Source organism: Podarcis muralis, chromosome 10 (genome assembly GCF_964188315.1).
Source record: "Podarcis muralis chromosome 10, rPodMur119.hap1.1, whole genome shotgun sequence".
NCBI classification, from domain to species: domain Eukaryota; kingdom Metazoa; phylum Chordata; class Lepidosauria; order Squamata; family Lacertidae; genus Podarcis; species Podarcis muralis.
Genome location: NC_135664.1, coordinates 1,115,260 through 1,140,456, shown reverse-complemented (window position 1 = coordinate 1,140,456; position 25,197 = coordinate 1,115,260). Strand labels below are relative to the sequence as shown.

General features: G+C 45.2%; 1 protein-coding gene across 3 annotated transcripts; it reads left to right on the top strand.

Moving 5' to 3' along the window:
* On the top strand, positions 1 to 24,989 carry SSPN (sarcospan). Of its 3 annotated transcripts, none has more exons than XM_077935654.1 (3): positions 1 to 529; positions 10,590 to 10,676; positions 17,738 to 24,989. In XM_077935654.1, the coding sequence occupies exons 1-3, from the start codon at positions 281 to 283 to the stop codon at positions 18,101 to 18,103; spliced, it is 702 nt and encodes a 233-aa protein (XP_077791780.1). In that variant the 5' UTR covers positions 1 to 280; the 3' UTR covers positions 18,104 to 24,989. The 3 variants fall into 3 exon arrangements, with proteins under 3 accessions (XP_077791780.1, XP_077791778.1, XP_077791779.1); XM_077935652.1 differs by lacking the exon at positions 1 to 529 and adding an exon at positions 586 to 875; XM_077935653.1 differs by lacking the exon at positions 1 to 529 and adding an exon at positions 7,448 to 7,466.
* The last annotated feature ends 208 nt before the right edge of the window (positions 24,990 to 25,197 follow it).

The window sequence follows — 25,197 nt, the reverse complement described above, 5'->3', positions numbered from 1 at the left end:
AAGTCGCCTCCATTCTCACGTGCAAAGCTCCCTCGGGCACGTCGGAGCCGGCGGTCGGTCGGTCGGCCGGCGCAGGCGGTTGGCAGTCCGCTACCCCCTCGGATCCCCCCTCTTCTCCGGGCTATATGTGGCGCCTGGAAGCTCCCAATGTTTTCCATATTTGTGCAGCCTCCGCGAGTCAAATGCCAGAGACGCGTCGGCCGGCAGCCCCGAAGGAGAGGCGCGCCCGCCCGCCCGCCGCCGGCCTGGTTCTTTGGCGTCCTCCCGGCAGCTGAGCAGCATGGGCAAAGAAGAGACGGCGGCCCCTGGGCAGGCCGGGCCGGAGGGAGGCGGCGAGCGCGGAGGAGCGGCCCGGCAGGCGAAGGAGAGCCGCGGGGATCCGCGCCCGTGCTGCGGCTGCCGCTTCCCGCTGCTGGCGGCCCTGGGGCAGCTGGCTCTGGGCGCCGCGGTGGCGGTGCTGGGCTTCCTCATGGCCGGCGTCAGCTCGTCCCTGCTGGTCAGAGACACGCCGTACTGGGCGGGCCTCCTCGTAAGCATCGCCGTCTGTTTCTCCCTGCGGAGCGCCTCGGCCCGCGCGCGCGCACGAAACGCGCCCTAACGCCCCGACTAACCAGCTGCCCGCGCGGCCCTCGAGACGCGGCTCGGGCTGGAGCTCAGCTAACCTTTAACAACAGCAACAACAACAGCTGCCCTGCAGTGGTTGTTTGTATCCATTTTACATGCAAAAAAGGAAGTGGAAATAACGTGTTACTTTAGAGCAAACATCATAGGAAGCTGGGAAGACGGGGAAGTAACACCCTTAGATTTGCTGCGTGCATCGTTTAGCAGACTTCTAGATTTGGATTGCAGTGCAAGGATTGCTCCATGGCTGAAAGGTGGGGGTTATATGTGGTTCTGGCACATGCACGCCTGTACCCTTGCCAAGGGAAAGGGAATGAGAGGCAAGGGACGAGAATTAACGTTTTGATCCGAAATGACAGAGGAGAAGTGCATGAATGCTCCTGTTGCTTTCACGCTGCGATGAGTTGTTGGTCTTTTCTAAAGAACTGTCTGATCTGTTTTGCGCTTCGCCCAAGCCTCCTTTGCCACAGCCGAGGGCACTTTGGCTCTTGCCGAGCCGAAGGGTTAAATTTGAAATGCAAATAAGCGAGTTTAGGGGGAGGGGAAGGACGGGGATATGCGCCAATCCCGGAAATTCGGACTCGCCCAGCGACACGCTGCCTTGCCATACCTTGTAGCAGACAGTAGCAGACTGGCAAGGCTATTTGTGATCATGTAAAACACGTGGTCCGCGGGGACAGACAGCGCGAACCCAGCAAAGGCGTGCGCGCTCATTCCAGTCATGGGTTGTGTTTCACAGCTGATTTGCTGTTAATGAAATAGAGAGGGGGGAATTAGGCCATGTGAAGCCTTGTCTCTTGAGATACTTTGCTGTATGATGCATTTTTTAATGTTTTGTTCAGTGCTCGTTCCAAGTGAGTTCCTGCCAGATTCTGGAGGCTGATGATTCTGAATTTTACAAATAGATCATCAGGGCCCACCACACTCACATTGTTTTAAAATTCAATGGATTCTCCATGTGCCATATACTACTGAGTTTACTATTTATATTAGCTGAAGGCCCACCAAGTTTGCCATGGTGGGGTGGAGTGCCCGTCTTTCCTCCAGCTTGCCCCCCTGCTTGTGCCATCCACACCCTTGCATCCATTTTGGAGGGTGTTGCCTCACTTAGGCCCTCAGGAAGCCTGAATGAAAAGATAAAGGGCATAAACTTGGGCAAAATTGGAGTGAGTCCTGAATGTGGCCCTGTTCGTCCCAGCACTCCTTTTCAAGTGCCAGAAATTCAGTGGGAAACGCTGATAATCCAGCCGTATCCTGTTTGCATAACAGTACAATATTGCCCATTTTCCCTGATTCTTGGCTATGTTGGAGAATGGCATGTTGTACAGTGGTACCTCTGGTTACGTACTTAATTCGTTCCAGAGGTCCCTTCTTAACCTGAGGTACCACTTTAGCTAATGGGGCCTCCCGCTGCAGTCGCGCGATTTCTCTTATCATCCTGAAGCAAAGTTCTTAACCCAAGGTACTTGTCAGAGCTGCCTCAGGTCCCAGCTCACAGAGGACCAACGCCAGTCCGTTGTTACATAAAATAGTCTTTATTGAAGTTCAGTTTCTCATTTACAGCCACGGCGCGCAGCTCTACGTCTTAAACCCTAGACCGCCGAAGCTCCGTCTGAGTCTCCTCCCCCCAGACACCAGTTTAACACCCTAGCCTTGCTCCACCTCTTCCTTTGTTCTTTCCTCCTCTGGGTCCGCCTGTCCGCCGAGGTTTTCCCCTTTCTAGACTCTTCTGACGCTGAGTCCCCCGAGTCTTCCCCCTCCCTCCGGCGGGCTTTAGGACCTGGTTCCCAATCCGGGCTTCCTGCTGTCCCGCGCGTCTGTACATTTGAACTTGGCGCGCGCGCCCAGCCTGCCACCTTCCTTCTGACCGTTATACTGCTCCTGTCGCTGCTCCCCTCTTCGGGGACGCTAGCTGGGCCTGACTCCGCCTCCCTGCTTGCCGGAGGAGACGCTGACTCTGACCTATGGGGCTCTTCCTCCCCACTACGCTCTGGTGGGGAAGCTGGCCCTGATTTCCAGCTACTGCTTTGGGAGTCTCCGCTGGCCCCCTGCTTCTGGTGTGTCCCCCCTGGGACCCCCCTTGCCCTGGCCATCGGCGCCCCCTTCTGGGAATCTTCTGATTCACTGGAGAGGCTCATGGAATCTCTCGGGTCACTGTCATTCTGCCCTCCGCTGCCCTCAGATTCCTCCCCTCGCTCTCCATTTCCTCTCTCCCCTGTGCCTCTGCTCCTGAGCCCCTGACAGTACTATTTCTGGGTTAGCGGAGTCTGTAACCTGAAGCGTATGTAACCCGAGGTACCACTGTATATGTTTTTAATCTGATCCTTCCTCCAAGGAGCAAAAGGTGGCACAATGCAGCCTCTCTCACAGAGATATGCAGTTAAGTTTTTTTCAGATTACACCCATGAACATGGTTAAGGCCATTGATTTCAATAGATCTACCCTTGAGTAAAACTTAGTTGCACACATCTCTTTCCCTTCCTTCCTTCCTTCCTTCCTATACCACATTTTAGTCTGCAACCATGCAAAGTAGATTGGGTTGCCCTTTCTCATTTTAATTATCTTTGCAATAGTTCTGTGAAACAGATTCAACTGAGGAATTGTGATTGCCCAAGATCACAGGGCAAATCTGACTGAGTGCATATTTCAGCCTTGTCCATGTTCAGCCCTCCATCCACCATGTGAGACTATGTGAGACTATGTGAATGCAAGGACACTGAATCAGTGCCATCTCTATGACTAGGATGTAACTCAGTTGCAGAATATGTACTTTGCTTCTGAAAGTCCCAGGTTCATTTCCTCACATCTCCTGATCCTGGTGGGGTGGGGGAATAACCTTATCCAAAACCCTAGTCAGCTTCTGGCAGTCAGTGTAAAGTGCAGATCTAGATGCAACCATGGTCTGACTTAGTGTAAAGTGTAGGAAGGGCTCTGTTGCCTTCATGATCTACTTTGAAAACAGGATGCTCTCCTTCCTTTGAGGTTTTTAAGCAGAGGTCATGTATGATTTAGCTGACATTCCTGTGTTGCAAGGGGTTGGACTAGATGACCCTCTGAGTCCCTTCCAACACTACAATTTTGTGATTCTATGATGGGACAGTGATCTGTTCTAACAGGGCTCTTGTGCTCTTATATTGTTTCCTATAAATGATGCTGAAAATGCCTCAGCCCCTCTCCTCAATTTGTGCCAATTGTGAATGCTGCTGATGCAATATAGACATTTAAAATCAATTCCACTTCCTAGCCAATTTAGGTTTTACAGTCTCTGAACAGAGTATTAAAGTACAATAAGTTCTTTAGTTAAAATATCCAAATGTTTTCTATTTTCAATCAAGAACTCTTGATCCAGCAGTAGTAGGGAGTGAATTAGATTATCACCCAAATTCAAGGCTGTGTGTATACACTTGCATGTATGTCACTGGATTACTTGAGATGTGATGATTCACAGCTGAGTGTGTGAATTGTCTAATTGTCGGGGGGGGGGGGATATATGGGTTGATTTGGTTGTCACATTTATATCTTAATTATAGGAGCTCAAGGTGGTTTGCTGCATGGCTCTCCTGCTTTCATTGTTCAAAGCCTGTGAGGTAGAGTATAATGAGAAATAATGACTGGCTCAAAGAGCTGGATTGTTGTTGTTTAGCCGTTTAGTCGTGTCCGACTCTTCGTGACCCCCTGGACCAGAGCACGCCAGGCACTCCTGTCTTCCACTGTCTCCTGCAGTTTGGTCAAACTCATGTTGGTAGTTTAGAGAACACTGTTCAACCATCTCGTCCTCTGTCGTCCCCTTCTCCTTGTGCCCTCCATCTTTCCCAACATCAGGGTCTTTTCCAGGGAGTCTTCTCTTCTTATGAGGTGGCCAAAATATTGGAGCCTCAGCTTCAAGATCTGTCGTTCCAGTGAGCACTCAGGGCTGATTTCCTTAAGAATGGATAGGTTTGATCTTCTTGCAGTCCATGGGAGTCTCAAGAGTCTCCTCCAGCACCAGAATTCAAAAGCCTCAATTCTTCGGCAATCAGCTTTCTTTATGGTCCAGCTCTCACTTCCATATATCACTACTGGGAAAACCATAGGTTTAACTATATAGACCTTTGTTGGCAAGGTGATGTCCCTGCTTTTTAAGATGCTGTCTCGGTTTGTCATTGCTTTTCTCCCAAGAAGCAGGCGTCTTTTAATTTCGTGACTGCTGTCACATCTGCAGTGATCATGGAACCCAAGAAAGTAAAATCTCTCACTGCCTCCATTTCTTCCCCTTCTATTTGGCAGGAGGTAATGGGACCAGTGGCCATGATCTTCATTTTTTTGATGTTTTGCGCTCTCCTCTTTCACCCTCATTAAAAGGTTCTTTAATTCCTCCTCACTTTCTGCCATCAAGGTTGTGTCATCTGCATATCTGAGGTGGTTAATACTTCTTCCGGCAATCTTAATTCCGGCTTGAGATTCATCCAGCCCAGCCTTTCTCATGATGAATTCTGCATATAAGTAAAACAAGCAGGGAGACAATATACAGCCTTGTCATACTCCCTCCCCAATTTTGAACCAATCAGTTATTCCATGTCCAGTTCTAACTGTAGCTTCTTGTCCCACATAGAGATTTCTCAGGAGACAGATGAGGTGATCAGGCACTCCCATTTCTTTAAGAACTTGCCATAATTTGCTGCGGTCGACACAGTCAAAGGCTTTTGCATAGTCAATGAAGCAGAAGTAGATGTCTTTCTGGAACTCTCTAGCTTTCTCCATAATCCAGCGCATGTTTGCAATTTGGTCTCTGGTTCCTCTGCCCCTTCAAAATCCAGCTTGCACTTCTGGGAGTTCGCGGTCCACATACTGCTTGAGCCTTCCTTGTAGAATTTTAAGCATAAACTTGCTAGCGTGTGAAATGAGTGCAATTGTGCGGTAGTTGGAGTATTCTTTGGCACTGCCCTTCTTGGGATTGGGATGTAGACTAATCTTCTCCAATCCTCTGGCCACTGCTGAGTTTTCCAAACTTGCTGGCATATTAAGTGTAGCACCTTGATAGTATCATCTTTTTAAATTTTAAATAGTTCAGCTGGAATACCATCACTTCCACTGGCCTTGTTATTTGCAGTGCTTTCTAAGGCCCATTTGACTTCACTCTCCAGGATGTCTGGCTCAAGGTCAGCAACCACACTACCTGGGGTGTACGAGACATCCATATCTTTCTGGTATAATTCCTCCGTGTATTCTTGCCACCTCTTCTTGATGTCTTCTGCTTCTGTTAGGTCCTTACCACTTTTGTCCTTTATTATGGTAATCTTTGTACGAAATGTTCATTGTTCTAAGCCTGTGAGGTAGAGTATAATGAGAAATAGAAATGAGAAAGGGCTGGATTATAATGGTGCAAATGCATGCATGGGGCTGTCCAGGCGCTGAGCTTTCATTTAAAGAGAGAGAGAGAGAGAGAGAGAGAGAGAGAGAGAGAGAATCTAGCTCTCCTAGAAGAAAAGTTATGAAACAAAATGGACAGGCAAACCACTAAGCCAGTTTTTTCCTCAAAATGTAGACCAGGACTGGGTCTTGGGCAACTTTCAGTTGAGACTCGGTGCCCAAGCCATGCTCCCCTAGCTGTGCCAAAAGGGCTGGATAAGACTAAAGTTTTGGAAATGTACTGCCATTTAGCAATTTAATTTAATTGGGAATATACCCAAGACCACATCTTCAAACCTTTCTGACAATCTTGACCTCTCTCTCTCTCTCTCTGTTCTCCTCCATGCCTCTTGTCACCTCTAGCTCTCTGTGTTTTCTAATGCCTGTCCTTGGTAAAGCCTGGTCCTGTTTTTGTCTTGGGGAAATTTGGGTGCATACTACTACTACTACTACTACTACTACTACTACTACTACTACTACATTATGGTGCATATGTGTACTAAAATTTGTTTTAGCCTCATCCCCCAAGCAACTAGAAGTTAAATATGTATATGTTGTGATAGTGACATACTAGATTCCAGACATATCTGTGATTTCAGCATAAAGGAACAAAATTCTGAAAATACTTTGTATCTGAAAGCACCCTGCTTAATTTTGCTAACTGACTTTTAAACCAAAAAGACCAAACAAGCAGCATTACAAAGGGGAAAATTAAGATATCATATGTCTGACTCTGAAAACAATATGTATTCTAGAGCAGATTGTGCTCCTCTCTGGCGTCTGCTTATTAAGGCAGAAGTGAGCAATGGTTCCTTTCTTGGCAGTGAAGCAGAACACAGAGGCAGCATTGTTAAAATATCAGCATGCTTGTTTTAGCAACATCCCACTCAAGTGCGCTCTGCCCCCTCCCCTCGCTGCAGCACCCCCACCCCACACACCAGTATTTGATTAGCATTCCACTTGGCCAACCATAGAAGAACTTCGAAACCAATACTTTTTTTCTGCAAAATTAGCTGCACATAATAGGCTCAGCTCATCCCTGTTGGGATTACCTCAGGGGTGACTTTGTCTTCCTGACTGCTGCTAACATGCTATGACAGAAAAGTGAAGGGAGAATTCTAATGTGCTAAATAGAGCCTGATTTACTGAAGGGATCTTTGCTTTATTAGTGGCAAAACTGTCATACTGCTCCATGCTGAAAATCAAGTGCTTTAGTCCATTAGTATGAATAAAGGGGAATTCAGCCAGTGAAGCAACAAGAGCCAAATGTTCACCACACGCAAAAATTGGAACTGGGATTCATTACTCATTTTAAAAAATCTTGACTTTCTGTAATAAGTTTCAAAAATTTGAGAATAAAATATGGGATAATTTATGGTTTAACTGTCTTTTCTTTTTATGCTTTCAAGGTCATAAATAGGACTGTGAGGGCGAGGGGACAAGTGGTGGAACTGAGGGTACTGCTATTATTATTTTTTAAAAAGATTGATGTCAGAATAAATGAAGCAATTTGAACACATTTCTTCCTTGCTGGCAAAATAAGGGTATTGCAGAATTTTGGATTTTTGACATGGAATTGAACAGTGAAAAGGAAAGAGTAAACATTTTTTTAAAAAACTTGTGGACTAGGAGCGATGACAAAGCCTTTTGGTGGTAAAAGTGTGTCTAGGTAGTGCCACTTCAAATGGCAGGTGTATGTTGGCATGGTCCTCCACCTCCCCCCCCCAAATATGCCCGCCCCCGCCCCCCACTCTATATCAGGGGCAAGAATAGTGTGTCTGGAAACTTCTCTCTATCATTTAGGGCTCATTCACATATAATACTAAACCATATTTGCCATTTCCAAGAGGGCTTGCCTGCAACTTTCCACTTTCCACTCTTCTAAGCCTTGTTTGTGACTGAAAGGGCAAACCATTTGCCTGCAAACCAGAGTCAAACCCTGGTTTGCAAGCAGGTGAAAATTATAGAATGCACAGCATGTGAGCCTGACACTCCTGAGGGCTTGACACATACCACTATGGGAGGGTATTCCAGAAGGCCCGGTCATGGGTCATGGGCAGCAGCACTCAGCAGTGGCACCGGAGGGTCTCCCCTGCTGATGGAGGGGAATGACTGCTTTATGGTTCATATTTTGCTGCTGTTTTGTAGGCTATTTTTTATTGTATTTTCTTTATATTTACTGAGTGGTATCCAATGGTGTCTGTCAACTGACAAGAAGAATCCATGAGTGGAATAGGGCAGAGATGCAATTTTCAGGTATCCCTTTATTGTTCCAAGATCGTAAGACATCTTGGAAACTGCTGAAGGCAAGGCTGATTTTAAATATTTCTGTCAGTTAAATTAATCAGTAGTTGGCTACGACCTTGCCAGTTTCTGGATGGATTATGTGGATGGGCCTGTGCAAATGTGGACTCCATGTCACATGAATTGTGAATAGGGTGGACAGGTGCACCTGTGCATGGGTGGACAGGTGCATGGCTGACTCCTAGGCTCCTCTGTGTATAGGACCGTGGTGCCACAGAGCCCTGTGTAATGCAGCCCAGAGCGTTTTCAACCTGGTTCATACGTTGCTCAGCTCTTCAGGTGCTTCTGTACCTGAGGTTTATATACCATTTGGCTATAGTTGTATATGATATCACTAAGATATGAGCATTAGGCAGATCATGTTAATTGAATTAAAGGCTTCATGTAGATGGTAAAGAACAAGGACACACAGGATTAAACCTGAGAAGCACTGTGCAGATTTGAGGAGAACCCCTGCAGGACCCTGTTTCAATGGTGTTACTTCCCTTGGCAACTCTGTCAAGGATGAATATAGATGAGGGGTTGTATCCTGCTAAGTCATACTCAGAGCAGAACCACTGAGATCCGCTCCTTCCTCCTGGGCCGTGTTCAGAAAGTGGTGGTGGGGGATGAGTGTTCAGACCCCTGGGCCCTCACTTGTGGGGTGCCTCAGGGTTCTGTCCTCTCCCCCATGCTTTTCAACATCTACATGAAGCCGCTGGGAGAGATCATCAGGGGATTTGGGCTGGGTGTTCATCAGTATGCGGATGATACCCAGCTCTACCTCTCTTTCAAATCAGAACCAGTGAAGGCAGTGAAGGTCCTGTGTGAGTGCCTGGAGGCGGTTGGAGGTTGGATGGCGGCTAACAGATTGAGGTTGAATCCTGACAAGACAGAAGTACTGTTTTTGGGGGACAGGAGGCGGGCAGGTGTGGAGGATTCCCTGGTCCTGAATGGGGTAACTGCCCCTGAAGGACCAGCTGCGCAGCCTGGGAGTCATTTTGGACTCACAGCTGTCCATGGAGGCACAGGTCAAATCTGTGTCCAGGGCAGCTGTTTACCAGCTCCATCTGGTACGCAGGCTGAGACCCTATCTGCCTGCGGACTGCCTCGCCAGAGTGGTGCATGCTCTGGTTATCTCCCGCTTGGACTACTGCAATGCGCTCTACATGGGGCTACCTTTGAAGGTGACCCGGAAACTACAACTAATCCAGAATGCGGCAGCTAGACTGGTGACTGGGAGCAGCCGCAGAGACCACATAACACCGGTCTTGAAAGACCTACATTGGCTCCCAGTACGTTTCCGAGCACAATTCAAAGTGTTGGTGCTGACCTTTAAAGCCCTAAACGGCCTTGGTCCAGTATATCTGAAGGAGCGTCTCCACCCCCATCGTTCTACCCGGACACTGAGGTCCAGCACCGAGGGCCTTCTGGCGGTTCCCTCGCTGCGAGAAGCCAAGTTACAGGGAACCAGGCAGAGGGCCTTCTCGGTAGTGGCGCCTTCCCTGTGGAACGCCCTCACACCAGATGTCAAAGCGATAAACAACTACCAGGCTTTTAGAAGACATCTGAAGGCAGCCCTGTTTCGGGAAGCTTTTAATGTTTGATGTATTATAGTATTTTAATATTCTTTTGGAAGCCGCCCAGAGTGGCTGGGGAAGCCCAGCCAGATGGGCGGGGTATAAATAATAAATCATCATCATCATCATCATCATCATCATCATCATTATTATTATTATTATTATTAGACCTGTATAATATGGAAAGCATAACTTCTTTGACACTGCTCATTAACCATGCTGGCATCCTCTTGGCCCTGGTGATGAGTTTCCTGATAAGTTTCTGTTATTGGGTTTTGAACAACTGCCAAACTTTTTGAAGAGATGTGGCCCTCTTTACTTTTCAGCTTTTTTTTTTTTTTAACAAATCCCCTTTTTTGGCAGTTTCCTCATTTGAAGTTAAATGTGTTGGATTTTCTTGGCAATCGTCTACTTAGTTATATGTTGAATTTGATAGCACTCTGGTCACTGATCCCAACTGTTCAGCATCTTGCACCAAGGCCAAGACTGCCACCCCTAACTGTTCTAGGATACTTCTTTGTCATAAGTGGAACATGCATGTGTCACTTTTATTGCAGCGTTTTCCTTTTTTGGTGCCTCCTTGATTTCATTCTCTATCTCAAGATCACCCTAGCCATTATGGTCAGGGAGACGATAGTGCAACACTGTAATACTGCCTATCATATTCCCACCCCCAGTTCTTAAAATGTAATTACAGTCTAGCTTTCCCTTTTTTAGGTCTGCGTGGTGGCCTTATTGGGACTAGTGATGCTATGTGTTTCTTACCAACCGGATGAGAAGACCTGCATACAGTTTGCCATCAAGGTACATTGCCTGATACTGTTTTTTCTTCCTTGTTAACCTCAAATATCTGAGAAGCCAGAAGGGGTGGTGGGTTTCTGGAGATATAGAGTGTTGGCCTTATTGTCCTGCCTTTTGCCTCTTCCAAGAAGAAGAGATTTTATAAATAGGCAAATAAGTGCAAATGTATTATGCAAGCCTTCCTCAACCTGGTGCCCTCCAGACATTTTGGACTACAACTCGCATCAGCTCCAGCTTGCACAGCTGTGATACACAGATAAAATAATTCAGCTTCTTGCAAGGGTTCACACATTTTCACTGGGCTTGGTAGCTAACCATTATTTTGAGTAGCCAAGATGATTTTGTCGCTTTACTTCTTTCTCTATGGAGGCAAAAAGTATGTCCCTTTTGTACACGCTATGGAAATTCTTGGGAGGAAGATGTTGCAGCCTAGGGAGCTGCCTCATTCAAAGTCTGTCTGGCCCAGTATTGTCCACAGTGACTGACCAGCAGTAGCCTTCCAGAGTTTCAGATAGGGGACATTTTCAGCCCTACCTGGAGAGGCCAACGATTGAACCTGGGACCTTCTGCTCTACCTATGTGCCTTCCCCCTAACAATATGTGTTTGCGTGCTTGGATAAACCCCTCTCTTTCTGCCCATAACACTAAGGCTGCCATTTTGCATCCTGATGACTTTTGGAAAAGTCTGATCGTCTCCTGTGGAACAATGCACAGGAAGGTTTCTCTGCCGGATTCCAGAATTACATTTCAGGCTATGTTCCCCTCCAAATCTGTAGCAAAGTTTTACAATTGTTTCCCAGTGTTTTGCCGTGCCCTAGAAACTGAGTAATTGATATTCAAGCTGAGGGTCATAGCTGTCACTCAATGGGGCCTTAAATTTCTGTGTGCCATGGGCAACCTTGTTGCTATTTGTGGATTGCTGGGTTTTGTTTTTTTGGCTCAATAAATTTGACAGATTTATTCATTATTGATCTGATAGCATGTGTACAAAGAAACCAAGGCATGGTTAGGATTTTGTTTAAAGTCTTTATTCCCCTTCCCCCCTTTATCTTTGCCAGTAGAACTGAAAAAGAGACATGTGTGGGATGTCATTCACAGTCCAACACATCCCTTTCTCCTCTCTTCTATGTTTATGTAGCAATCACCAGCCTGTATTTATGTCAAGCTGTGAAAAACAGCAAATCCAAACTCCTTTTCTAGCTCCTTTCTTTGTTGTGTGTGCAGTTTTGGAATTGCTTCTTAGTCTGCCATGTGATGGATCTGCTGATGAGATCTCAGGGTAACCTCGTGCACAAGCTTTGATCCTCTCCTTTGATGTCCTCGTTCTGACAAGTGGAGAAAATGTTCTGCCCTTCCAGTGCCTGAAACCATGCAATAAACATTTAACAGGGCAATAGCTCCTACCCCAAAGCCCACATGATTCTCCCTGTCTCTGAGGATTGCCTTGAAGGGTGCCTATACAGTGGTACCTCAGTTTACGAACAACCTAGTTAACGAAATTTTTGGATTACGAACGCTTCAAACGCAGAAATGAGTGTTCTGGGTTGCTGTTGTTTTTTGGTATACGAATGTACTCTGTTGGGGGTGCACTTTCGTTTTGAGTGCCACACTTCCGTTGTCCGGCAATGGAGAACGGGGTTGTCAAGGCGTTTCTGCAGCTGCAAGGGAGGGAAGCTGTGCGCCCGCCAGCCAGCTGGTTTGCGGGCGTGCAACTCCCTCCCCCCCCCCCATGCCGCTGTAGGAGGCATGCGCTCTAGGGAGCATTTCCTGCAGCAGCTTTGGGGGGGGGGGGGATCTGTGTGGATCCCAGTTCAGCTACTGATTGATTGTGTGGCTGCAGAAATGGATAAAAGCCTCCCCCCCCCAGCAATGACTATCTTCAGTGCAGGTAAGAAAATTTTTAAATTTTTATTTTTATCATCTACAATACTGTTTTAGTTATTTTATAGTACAGTACATTGATTATTGCTCTCATTTTATGTTAGATAGTAAAATTCATGTTAAATTGCTGCTTTAGGGGTTGTTTTTAAAAGTCTGGAACAGATTAATCCATTTTGCATTACTTTCTATGGGAAAGCGTGCCTTGGTTTGGGAACGCTTTGTTTTAGAACAGACTTCCAGAACGGATTAAGTTCGTAAACCAAGGTACCACTGTTATATGTTTTACAGTTGCTGATGACCTAAATACTGCATTTGGAGGCATTTCTTTTAAAAAATATTATTATAGATGTACCAACATTTCATAAGAATATGAGAAGAGCACTGCTGGATCAGACCAAAGGTCTGTGTAGTTGAACATTGCCCCTGTTTCCCACAAGCTGCCTCTGGGAAGCCCACAAGCCAGGCTCTGAGGCAAGTGAGAGGCTCTCTTGCTCTTGTTTTCTGGCAACAGCCATTTAGTTACATACTGTCTCTCTGAACTTCAACTTTCCATATGGCCATCCTGCTAAAAAGCCATCGATTTATTTCTCAAACATATTGAGAGGGTCACCTTTTCCGAGTCAAACTCGCTAAGGGGACTTTACACAATAAAATACTTTTAAAAAAACTTTCCAACTACTACTACTATTATTTATTTAATTTATATACCACCTTAGTCAAAAGATGAATATAATACAAAACTTCATGTTGAAAGCTCACACAATTAATAAAGCCAGGAACAATGATGAAACACATATTTTTTCCACAAAGTCCCAAAGGGACTTGATATCAACATAGAGAGTCGCTAGTTGATAAGCCAGTAGAAATAAGTAGGTCTTCAAGGCCTTTCAGAAGTGTAGTACCTGAAATGTAGTAGTTTTATGAAGTTAGCTGACAGTGAATTCCATTGTCATGGTTGACCTTAACATGCGGGCAGGTTGGTATACGCGTAGTGGCCTGTCAAATAATTTGTTAGATCAATAGCTCTATGTTGGTTAACTGAAACTTAGACATGGGTGTTGTTGATGGATTCTTGTTACTGTTCCTGTAAAAAATGTATCATAGATGTACTTTGGAATCCAATGTAATGCAATATCTGCTGGTATTTTTGAGCATCATAAGTATTAAATTATGTCAATAATAAATATGAGGGGAAAGTAGTAGCAGAATCATTTTGGACTACTTCTTACTCTTGCACCTAGAGTTGGCCCTACCATTAGGCGGAGTGAACTGGCTACCTCCAGCTCACCAAGAAGTGAGGAGCAGCAGAGAAGAGTGGCGGGCTTCGGCTTAGGCATAAAAAAGCCTTGGGATGGCCCTGCTTACTGTCAGAGTAAACTTTTTCAGATGCAAGACTGAAAGTGTGCCTCCAATTTTAATTCAGAGCAGAATTGTGGCTTAGCTATCAGAATAATGGGAAATGCGATCCTAACGTGAATCCAGAACTTCAAAATAAGCACAATTTATGTCAGTATGAGATAAAAGAACAAGGCTTTTAGGAACTACATTAACACTGATGTACTTACAGCTATTGTTAGCAAGCTTGTTTTAAGAAACTTTTTTTAAAGATTTGTCTGATATATTTCTTGCTGACTTTTCCTTCAAGTGTGACTTAAATAAGTTTAAGTTAGCCCCCCGTTGTTATGCACAGTTTCCACAGCTGCATTTGGCCCTCCACAATGTAGGGTAATTTCCAATGTTACTCATTCTCAGAGTAGACCCATTGAAATCAAGTCTATTGGCTTTTGTTGGGTTCTGCACACAGCAAAAAGGACAAAATGGAGGGGAGGGTTTTCAAACAGGAAAAACATTTACAAAATTTATAAAATTTGCAAGTTACCCAGTCACAGATCTTCTGTTGTCTAATTTGAACTTTAGTTGTTTGTTCCCACTTTCCTGTGCATTTTCTCTGTCTTTTTTTTTAAAAAGAATATGTCGTCATATTTCTCACGCAGCCTTATTACCAAAAGTACAGAGTTCAGTTAAAACTACCTCCAGTTTTCGTTTTTAAAAAAGCTTCCTCAGTATAGTCATTTTTATTTCAAAGACTCTGCAAAATAAAATTCTGCACATTTTAACTTAGTTTGGGGGCAGAACATATATAACCACTTCAAATGTTGTCAATAAACCTGGCTATTCCCCTCCCCACCAAATGGAGTCACAAACAGGAAGATTGATTCATACAGTTGATGGAAATCCATATACCTGGGCTATGGATTTTATCAAGACAGACAGACTTGGAACATCAAGGTCACAAAACTGCTTTTGTATTGATGGTTTCCTCATGCTGCGACCACAAAAAAGACTCTCTTCCTCCATGTCAAGTTGCTGGGGGGGGGGGGGATGAGGATGGTACTGACTAGAGAGTGATTTCCACCTCCTCTCATAATACAAAACTTGGAGTCATCCAGTGGAATTGCTTGGCAGTAGTTTCAGGGCAAACAAAAGAAAGTAGTTCTCTGTATAATGCAGGGGTGGGCAGTTTGTGGACCCCCAGATGCTGTTGGACTCCAGCTCTGCCATCAAGTATGATCAGGGATTATGGGAGCTGCCAAGCAACATCTGAAGGGCCACAGGTTCCCCAAATCTGACTTAGGAGATTCTCTGCCATTAACTCAAACAGCTTTTTAAAAGATGCAGGACAATTTCATCAACAGTAGCTGTGAAAAGTAGGGCTAGCTGCAACAAAATGCTGCAGCGTGGAGGGTTCCGGTTCACTGCTCCACAATACTCCATTCCATTTCCCTTCCCACACAATTCCTCCACCACCAGTTAGTTAACGTTACGTGGCCACTGAGCATGCTCAGTCCTCATTGGGCTGTTTCAGTTCCTTTCACCCTCACTAAAGATTCTGTATACTTCAGCAAACATCATCCTTGTGTGTGGATGGCTCTGTTTTGGCCCAATGAGCAGTGGCGGTACTTACCTCTACACATTGGAAATAGAGAGAACGATGGCTAAATGAAGTCTTCCTATTCACAGGCCACAGGCCTCTGAATTTTAGATGACAGGAAGAAGAATCAAGTGGATTATTGCCTGTATGCCTTGCTTCTGTTGACTCCTGGTAGAATCTGGTAGACCACTGTTGGGAGGATGCTGCTGAACTATATGGATTCTTAACTATATGGTAGTCTTAACTACCAGGGCTCTAATCACATTCTTAAATGTACAATGACTGCTTAGAGTACACTGTTGCTAGGTTTAGGGGGCACTTGGGGCTCCAGTCCCCTCAATAATTTGAATTAGGGGGCCCAGCCCCCCAATATTGAGGGGGCCAACACCCACCGCCGGGTGCCCTCCGGGTGCCCCAGCTCCCACCCAGCAGCTGGGACAAGCGAGGGCGAAGATTGCCCTCCGCACGTGTCCGCCCCCCCCCCCCGCATGTCACAGGGAAGAGGAGGAGCATAATGCAGCACCACGCTCCGCCTCCTTCTCCCTGCCGCATGTCATGTGATGTGTGCCCCCAATGGGGGGCAAGCTGGTGCCCCTGTTAACAATAGTAACAATAGTAACTGATTAGAAGGTTGTGTTTATGTTAGGTAGGCAAAAATAGTAACGTCAGTGCAGAATAGCAAAACAACAGCTATTCTGCACATGAAAATCTGGTGAGATGTTACTAGGTTTGTGAAACAAAAAGAAAAATATGTTTCATACTCCGGGCCAGCCCACCCATGAGGCAAGGTGAGGAGACTGCTTTGGGTGGCAGGATCCACAGGGGGAGCAGATCTTTATTACCCCCCTCCACTCACCCCTTCTTCCCTAGCTGGGAGGGGAGCATCCTTTGTGGTCCACCTCAGGTGCTAGAATGTACTTGTACTCTGCATAGAGTAGCAAGCAGATGCAAGTGAGTTTCAGCAGGGAGGGCAGCAAAGAGACGTTTGTGTGCGTGGGGCAGGGGAAACGTTATTCAGTAAAGTCAAGAGGCCTACCCTTAGATACATTAAGAATACAAAGAAGTTCATCAAGTCCCTCGTTCTGTGATGGAGGCACACAGTATGCGAGAAGCAACTCCCTTACAACACACTGATTTTGTTATACTGCATCTCAGGTTACATCATCAACCCCACAGTGAAGTCTTGAAACAGGCTGATCATCTATATTCATCCATGTGCCTAAATAAGTCAACATGTTATGCTTCCACAGCCTTTTTGTGTGATTTCACAAACAAGTTAAGCAATTCAAGCCAAGTCCCACACTTGGGGCATGTTGGTACAGTAATGACACCCATCAGTTAAATATAATTACCTGCTCATGGCTTACTGGAAGCATCTGATAGGCCAGCACAGGAGAGAGGCTATTCACCTAGGTGGATTCTTGATCTGATCCGGCGGAATCTTTTCTCATTCTTTATGGTCTTATTTCCTGAATGTTCAAAGTGCTTAAAATATATTACATCTGTAATCTTGTAAAGTAGGCTTACTTTACAAGATGTATCATCAGCATACAGATTGAGAGATGGGGCTAAAGCTGAGAGATATTAACAAAAGAGAAGCACTATTTTTAACAAAAAATATATTGGCTCCAATGAAGAGTTAGACTTGCAGGTAAAATGCTAAATTATATGAGCTTGTTTTTTCTAGCATCACTTGAGGTACACCTCTCCTTTTATTGGATTTTAGCATCTCGTCCTGCTGTCTTTATTTTTTGACTTATCAGCTTCTCTAATGCCACCTAGCATATAGCTCACATCATAGAATCATAGAGTTGGACGGTCCTTAGCCAATTATCACAGCTCTATTAACTGTTCAGAATCATCTCACTTTGGAGATGTAACCCTTTTAAACTCAGCTCAACATTGTGAATATTTCTCTGCTCCCGCCCCTTGATTGAAGTTTGCTTTCTTGCTCATAGTGATGGCAAGTGATGGCATGCATCTGTGAGCTAGACAAAATTTGTAAATGTCCAAAAACTCAGATGGATTGGTGAATTTTGACAGGTACTCAGATGTGATTGGCAGAGCTCATTGGTGTTTGTTCAAAACATAGGAAAATCATCACCTATTTCTGGACATTTGTGAAAGTCATCTGGGACTGTCAGAGTTCATATATAAATGGCAACCTTCACCAACTTGCAAACATTCACTGTAAAGCCCATATAAAATTGCTTGTAATGCTGAAAATAAATTCATTGTGTTTCCTTTCCAGGTTGCATACTTTCTGCTGAGCGCTCTGAGTCTGATTGTCTGTGTTTTGGCAGTAGCTTTTGCTGCCTACTGTTATTCACAGATCACACAGTTTACCTGTGAAACCATCACTGAGGCCTGTCAGTGTAAACTGGAAACAGTGGATCCCCTCAGCAGAACCTTCATGTACAAGAATGTATCCGACTGTACCGACATCACCAATACTTTCAACCTTTACTTGCTGATCCAGATAGTGCTTAACCTCCTTGCAGCAATTGTGGGCTTCACAGTGTGTTTTGTGATGTGGAAAGACAGATACCAGGTCTTTTATGTAGGCATCTGGCTACAGTCATTAACTACTACTGAAGTCCAACAACAGAAAGTATAGGCATCCAGGCTGTGTTGAGAAGAACAGTAAATCATCATCATCATCCCACCACCCAATGGATGGCTGTTCATAAAGCTGGGGAACGGAGAGAGAAATTGCTCAATTAATATTATTGGTTCGGTGAAATTATGTGAAATTTCTATAATAACAGTTACCAGACCCTTTGCCACATCTCCTAGGTGCACCAAGGAGATCCCTGCCTGTTTCCCTTTCTAGATCAGGAACTGCAGGCACTATTTGCCTATACATTGAAATGTGGATGTCATCTATCCGTATTGCTTTCATTACACATTCCCCATCTACTTTCTGGTGCAACTAGCCATGGGCAAATACTTTTTTAAAACTGCAAGTCAAGTTGGATTGGAGTAGTTATGTTTTCAGGTTAAGCTTAAGGTTACTGAGCCAAGAGGTAACTACTGCACTTACCTCTAGGTAGCAGTAGCTCAGGGGGGCTACTTCTAGTGTACCATGAGGCAAGTACCCCAGGATTAAATGCCAAAAAGGCAAGCCCCATACAGTGGTACCTCGGGTTAAGAATTTGTTCTGGAGGTCCGTTCTTAACCTGAAACTGTTCTTAACCTGAGGTACCACTTTAGCTAATGGGGCCTCCTGCTGCCACCATGCGATTTCTGTTCTCATCCTGAAGCAAAGTTCTTAACCCAAGGTACTATTTCTGGGTTAGCGGAGTCTGTAACCTGAAGCGTATGTAACCCGAGGTACCACTGTATACATTTTTAATCTGATCCTTCCTCCAAGGAGCAAAAGGTGGCACAATGCAGCTTCTCTCACAGCGATATGCAGTTAAGTTTTTTTCAAATTACACCCATGAACATGGTTAAGGCCATTGATTAACCCGAGGTACGATTTCTGGGTTAGCAGAGTCTAACCTGAAGGGCATGTAACCCGAAGTACCACTGTATACCCTTTCCCCCAAAATATTTTTTTACACAGATGGATTTTCAGTTTATAGAATAGCAGCTTGGTTGGCCTGTCCTTCACGGTTGCTCAAAATAACATGAATATCTTCTGCTGAAATGGTCAGATCAAACTGTGTGGTCATGTACAATGGTGGGCATAGACCCATCCCATTATGCTTTGCCAGTGTGGAACATAGCTATGGAGTGTGCCCTAAGAGCTTGGATGGAGGATAGATACAGTGCAACGTGTAAACCAGACCTATTATGAAAGGAAGTTTCTAGAAAGTGGTTCCCTAGCCTTAAATCTGTTCCTATAGATCCAGGTAACCTGCAGTCCAGGTTATGGTCACTCAGTACCTCTAAATGTTGAATGTGTGGATGATCATATGTGACCTTCAGTAACACAAGACAGTGTTGCCACTCCACTTTATCTAAACTATTGTAGTTGTCCAGCCCATTTGAATGATGGTATACTTTACATTAATCCAGGACCACATATTTTAATTTACACTTAAAATATCATCAAGTTAAAACAATATATTCAAAATCAGTCATTGGGCACAATTCAGATTTTTTATTATTAAATGCAGCAGAAACTTGCTTAAGTATCTTGATCCCACCGAAACTAACAGCAAACATTCAATTGACTTACCAGATCTAGACTGTATTTTAACCCCCTGTGAAAACAACAAAACTAGGAACATTGCCGACAGGAGTTAAAGCACATTTATATTGTCTCTGGATTGCACCCTTCACCTTCTGTCCTCCCCAACAGAGGCACCAACTTGAGCAGAAGATTGCAGGCACCAATGATGTGTGGGATGCCGGGAAGAGCCAGGGGGCAGAGCCAAATGCTGTGGGATCGCTACTTCTTTGGCACTTGGCCTATTCCTCCCACCCACCCCACCCACTGGCCAGGAGCTGCTTTCCCCCTCCACAGCAGGAGGGGGAGGAGGAAGAGCTGCCAGCAGCTGAAACCAGGCCACACCATAGTTGGCTCCGTGATAGGCCTTCTCTGACCCTGATTGTCCTCACATTGAGGGGGGCAATATTTTATGGGAGGACAAAGGGACCTGAGCCCCTTAAGAGTCAGCACCTAAGAGTGTTAATAAATGACATTGACATAAACGTTAATACTTAAGAAAGGTATTTAAGAATTGTGTCACACAAATCCATAGCAGATGAGAGCATAAGCTTCTCTTCTGTCCATTTACCTTGTTCCAAAAGTTGTCTCTTTAGAGCTGCTTTTTTTAACCCTTTGTTTGAAATGTTCCTTTCATATCTCCAATTTTCTTGAACAGATCTCTGGTTCTTCCCATTCTGTTGTTTTCCTCTATTTCTTTGCATTGCTCGTTTAAGAAGGCCTTCTTGTCTCTCCTTGCTATTTTTTGGAAATCTGCATTCAATTTCCTGTATCTTTCTCCCTCGCATTTTGCTTGCCTTCTCTCCCCCGCTATTTGTAAGGCCTCGTTGGACAGCCACTTTGCTTTCTTGCATTTCCTTTTCATTGGGATGGTTTTCGTTGCTGCCTCCTGTATAATGTTGCAAGCCTCCATCCATAGTTCTTCAGGCACTCTATCCACCAAATCTAAATCCTTAAACCTGTTCCTCACTTCCCCTGTGGATTCATAAGGGATTTGACTTAGATTGTATCTTACCGGCCCAGTGGTTTTTCCTACTTTCTTCAGTTTAAGCTTGAATTTTGCTATAAGAAGCTGATGATCTGAGCCACAGTCAGCTCCAGGTCATGGATCACGTTTGGTCAAAACTCTCCACTATGACCTGTTCATCTTGGGTGCCCTGCATGGCATAGTTCATAGCTTCTCTGAGTTATTCAAGCTCCTTCGCCACGGCAAGGCAATGATCCATGAAAGGGATATATATATATAAACCTATAGTGGTTTTATACTAATTTAGTTGCCAAAGCATCTCCCAAAGAACCATGGGATTTGTAGTAGCTTGCTGAGCATGTTAAGAATGATCAGTTAATGATGCCTAGTCCCTTTCACAGAACTACAGGTCCTGTCATTTCCTGGGGACGGAATTAAATGACCATGTCTGTAGTTTACATATGCTCCACCCACCTGTCCCAACCTATAAGATTAGTTGGACCTAAACTAACAGAAAATATCATATAGCTGTTTCTGATCCCAAAGCTGGCATATGAAAGATAGTACTTGACTATTAGCCAAATCCATATATTGCTGCTGTTGTGGCAAAACTTTCTATATTTGCATTCCCTCTCCTTTACCATCTCCATCAATGCAACACAGCTAGAATCAGTCATACAACCCCAAATCATCCCATTTTACAGACCAGACTGTATGACCACATATGAAAGGTCACTTCTTGAACTTAGTTGAAGAAAAGGCTATACTAGAAAACCTGATTTTATAGGATTCAGAACCTGCCACCTGAAACAGCTGTGTCTCTCTACCTCATCTCGAGACAGTCATGTGTAAATACTGCTGCAATGGAGTATAATATTTTGAGGACACCCTATCCTCCTAAATACATGATTCCATGCAGGCAATGAGACTTGCACTCCAATCTTAAACGTATTCACCTTGAAATAAGCCCTACTCATAAAAGAACTTATATTCCAAGTAAGAATGTTGAGGATGGCAGGTTGTATTATCTTCCATTCAAAACCCATTTTCCTTAACTGTATGTATTGTGGATCAAGTACAATCCTACACTGTAGGCTTCTGTGACTGGTAGCATACAAGGGCTAGTCCAACATGATTGACTGATGCATGTCTTAAGACTTGCATTCTGAGATACTATGGAAACTTAGATAAATGTCTGTTTTCGCTGCTGAGCTACAGAATCAACACTGAATTCTAATAAATTACAAAAGATCCACTTTTCTTGGCTACTTCAGGAGAACCTTTCTAAAATGAAAGGGCTCAATTCAGCTGCATGCAATGTCTCATGGACTCAGGGAGCATGGGGAAAGCCACTCCTTGGTCAGAGGTCTTCTGGTGCTGCTGCCCTGCATATGCCAGCTTTTATTATCATGGCAACAGAACATCTGCCTCATCATCTGACAACATGCCAAGATGGTGACTGTCTTGCCTAAGCCATAAAACACAGCCTTGCACAAACCACAGTCAACAATGGAAGCAAGCACTACACTGTGGGATGAAGTGGAAGTGCTGGGAGAGACTTCTCACTGTGATAGCTGAGGAAGAAAGTAGACTTGCTTGCTGCTGCAGTGTTTTCTGGTGGTGCCCAAGAACTCCATACTGTGCCTTCATGTGATTGCCATCTGCGCCTTGCCAACTCAGTCCTGCTGCTCTGCGTGGGAAGCTGCTTGGAGCTCCGCCTGAAAAGCAGAGCTCCAGTAGAACTCTGAAAACTCTGTACAAGACTAATCTCTCTCTCTCTCTCTCTCTCTCTCTCTCTCTCTCTCTCTCTCACACACACACACACACACACACACACACACACACACCCACACACCCCTGCCAAATAGTGTGGTATTTTATTGGAGCTTCTTATGTTATATTATGTTTGCTACTTTGCTTGAAAAAGCTACTGTGCTATTTATTCTATTAAAGCCCAGTCTACTAGGATCCTTCCCCGCCTATTGAAATCTCTCCAATCTCTGTCCCACCCCACCCAGCCCCTGCTTATGTTTGGAATGTGTTTTTAAATATTGGTAAAGGGTGTGGATTGGGAAGGAGCATGCAAGGGAGTCAGTGAGGAACAACACTCAAGGACTACCGAAGCATAAAGATCAGGAACTTTCTTTTGGAATAAGTTAGCTAATGTTCTGCTTTCCCCACATTCTAATAATATTCACACTCTGCATGCATAAAAAAAGATAGAGAAATGGTGTGGAGCTAAATTGGCAATAACAACTGAAGAACACCTCTGGTGTCAGCTTCTGCCTGTCAAGAAAGACCATGCTGGGAAGGAAATGCTTTCCTCGTCAAAGCAAAAGGCATCTGAGAATTGAGTGGCTGGGATCCATAGCTCAGTGTTTAGCATGAGGAAGGGCCCTGGTCCAATCCTTGGCATCTTCAGGTAGGGCTAGGAAAAGACCTCTGCCTGAAACCTCCAAGTCTTGCTGCCTGTCAGTAGTGAGCTAGATGGATTATGGTCTTACTCACTATAAGGCAGTTGGAGCTTAGCTGTGATCTTTCCATTAGACACGACCCTGGTAAGTCACATGACAACTATACTTCACTTGCAAGGGGTATAGGAAGATGCCTTACAGTGTACCAGACCAGGGGCAGGCATGCCCTGTTTTACAGCTTGAGGTGAAATGGGAAGCGCCACCTTGCCTTGCCGCTGCTCCGACCACCACCTACATGCTCCTGCCACTGCCGCACACCTTGCCACATCTGCTAATGGCAGAAAAGCAGCAGTAACAGGAGCAGGCAGGGGGTTGGTGGGAAAGGAGAGAGAGAACCGGTACAGTCCGCACAGCAGCATGTAAAACGGTAAAGGTACCCCTGCCCGTACAGGCCAGTCTTGACAGACTCTGGGGTTGTGCGCCCATCTCACTCAAGAGGCCGGGGGCCAGTGCTGTCCGGAGACACTTCCGGGTCACGTGGCCAGCGTGACATCGCTGCTCTGGCGAGCCAGAGCCGCACACGGAATGCCGTTTACCTTCCCGCTAGTAAGCGGTCCCTATTTATCTACTTGCACCCGGGGGTGCTTTCGAACTGCTAGGTTGGCAGGCGCTGGGACCGAACGACAGGAGCGCACCCCACCGCGGGGATTCAAACCACCGACCTTTCAATCGGCAAGCCCTAGGCGCTGAGGCTTTTACCCACAGCGCCACCCGCGCCCCCTACAGCAGCATGTACAACATGCCAAAATGATTAGCCAGTGATATGAGACTCTCGGGAGCAGATCTGACACTATTTTGGTAGTACTTAGAACAGAACAGAATAGAATCATAGAATTGGAATAGACCACAAGGGCCATCGAGTCCAACCCCCTGCCAAGCAGGAAACACCATCAGAGCACTCCTGACATATGGTTGTCAAGCCTCTGCTTAAAGACCTCCAAAGAAGGAGACTCCACCACACTCCTTGGCAGCAAATTCCACTGTCGAACAGCTCTTACTGTCAGGAAGTTCTTCCTAATGTTTAGGTGGAATCTTCTTTCTTGTAGTTTGGATCCATTGCTCCGTGTCCGCTTCTCTGGAGCAGCAGAAAACAACCTTTCTCCCTCCTCTATGTGACATCCTTTTATATATTTGAACATGGCTATCATATCACCCCTTAACCTCCTCTTCTCCAGGCTAAACATGCCCAGCTCCCTTAGCCGTTCCTCATAAGGCATCGTTTCCAGGCCTTTGACCATTTTGGTTGCCCTCCTCTGGACACGTTCTAGTTTGTCAGCGTCCTTCTTAAAGATCTCAGACTCATCCCACAAAGAAGCAGAGGAACCACTTGCCCCATGGCTTCCTCCCAAGCTGCTTGGCTAATACCCATATGTTGGCAGTGTTCGGGTTTCTTTCCTGGCCCAGCAGCTAAGGAGGAAGGGGTCATCATGGGATGAAATCATTCAGAGGTATGGGCATATGTGTAGGCGTCTTCACCTATTACACTATCTGTACACATGTACAAGTGTCCGAGTGAAAGTGTATACATTTATTGCTTTGCATAGCTCAACTATTTATGTACACAGGTACATAGACTAGTTGAATGTAACAGGAGAATAACTCTTATGCCATCCCGCCACTGCCCGCCAGCCACCACTGACTTACGAAGATGAATTCTTAAAGGAGTCTATTAATGTAATGAAATCATTCATTATTAACACCTGCCACAAACTACATACAATACGCTTTAATCTGTAAGGTCCATTTATAATCATTATATGCACAATATATATATTAACTAATATTGGAAGACTTGCAAAATGTATACATAGCAGCTTTTTGTTTTTTACTGTGGTGCTTTTCACGCCTATGGATGCATTAAACACTTCAGATAGTTATTTTTAAAGCCATGTGTACAGTATGTATTTCATTAATTAGAATAACCATTTTATTTTCTACAGATATGTCTTCCCTCTCTTGGACACATCAGAGGCAGAGCTAGGTGCTCCAGCACCCGGAACGGCATGCACCTGGGGGTGGGGCTCGCATCCCAGGGGCTGCCAACATTCGCCGGCTGCTGCGAGCCTCCCTGGGGGTGCACTGGGGGGGGGGGC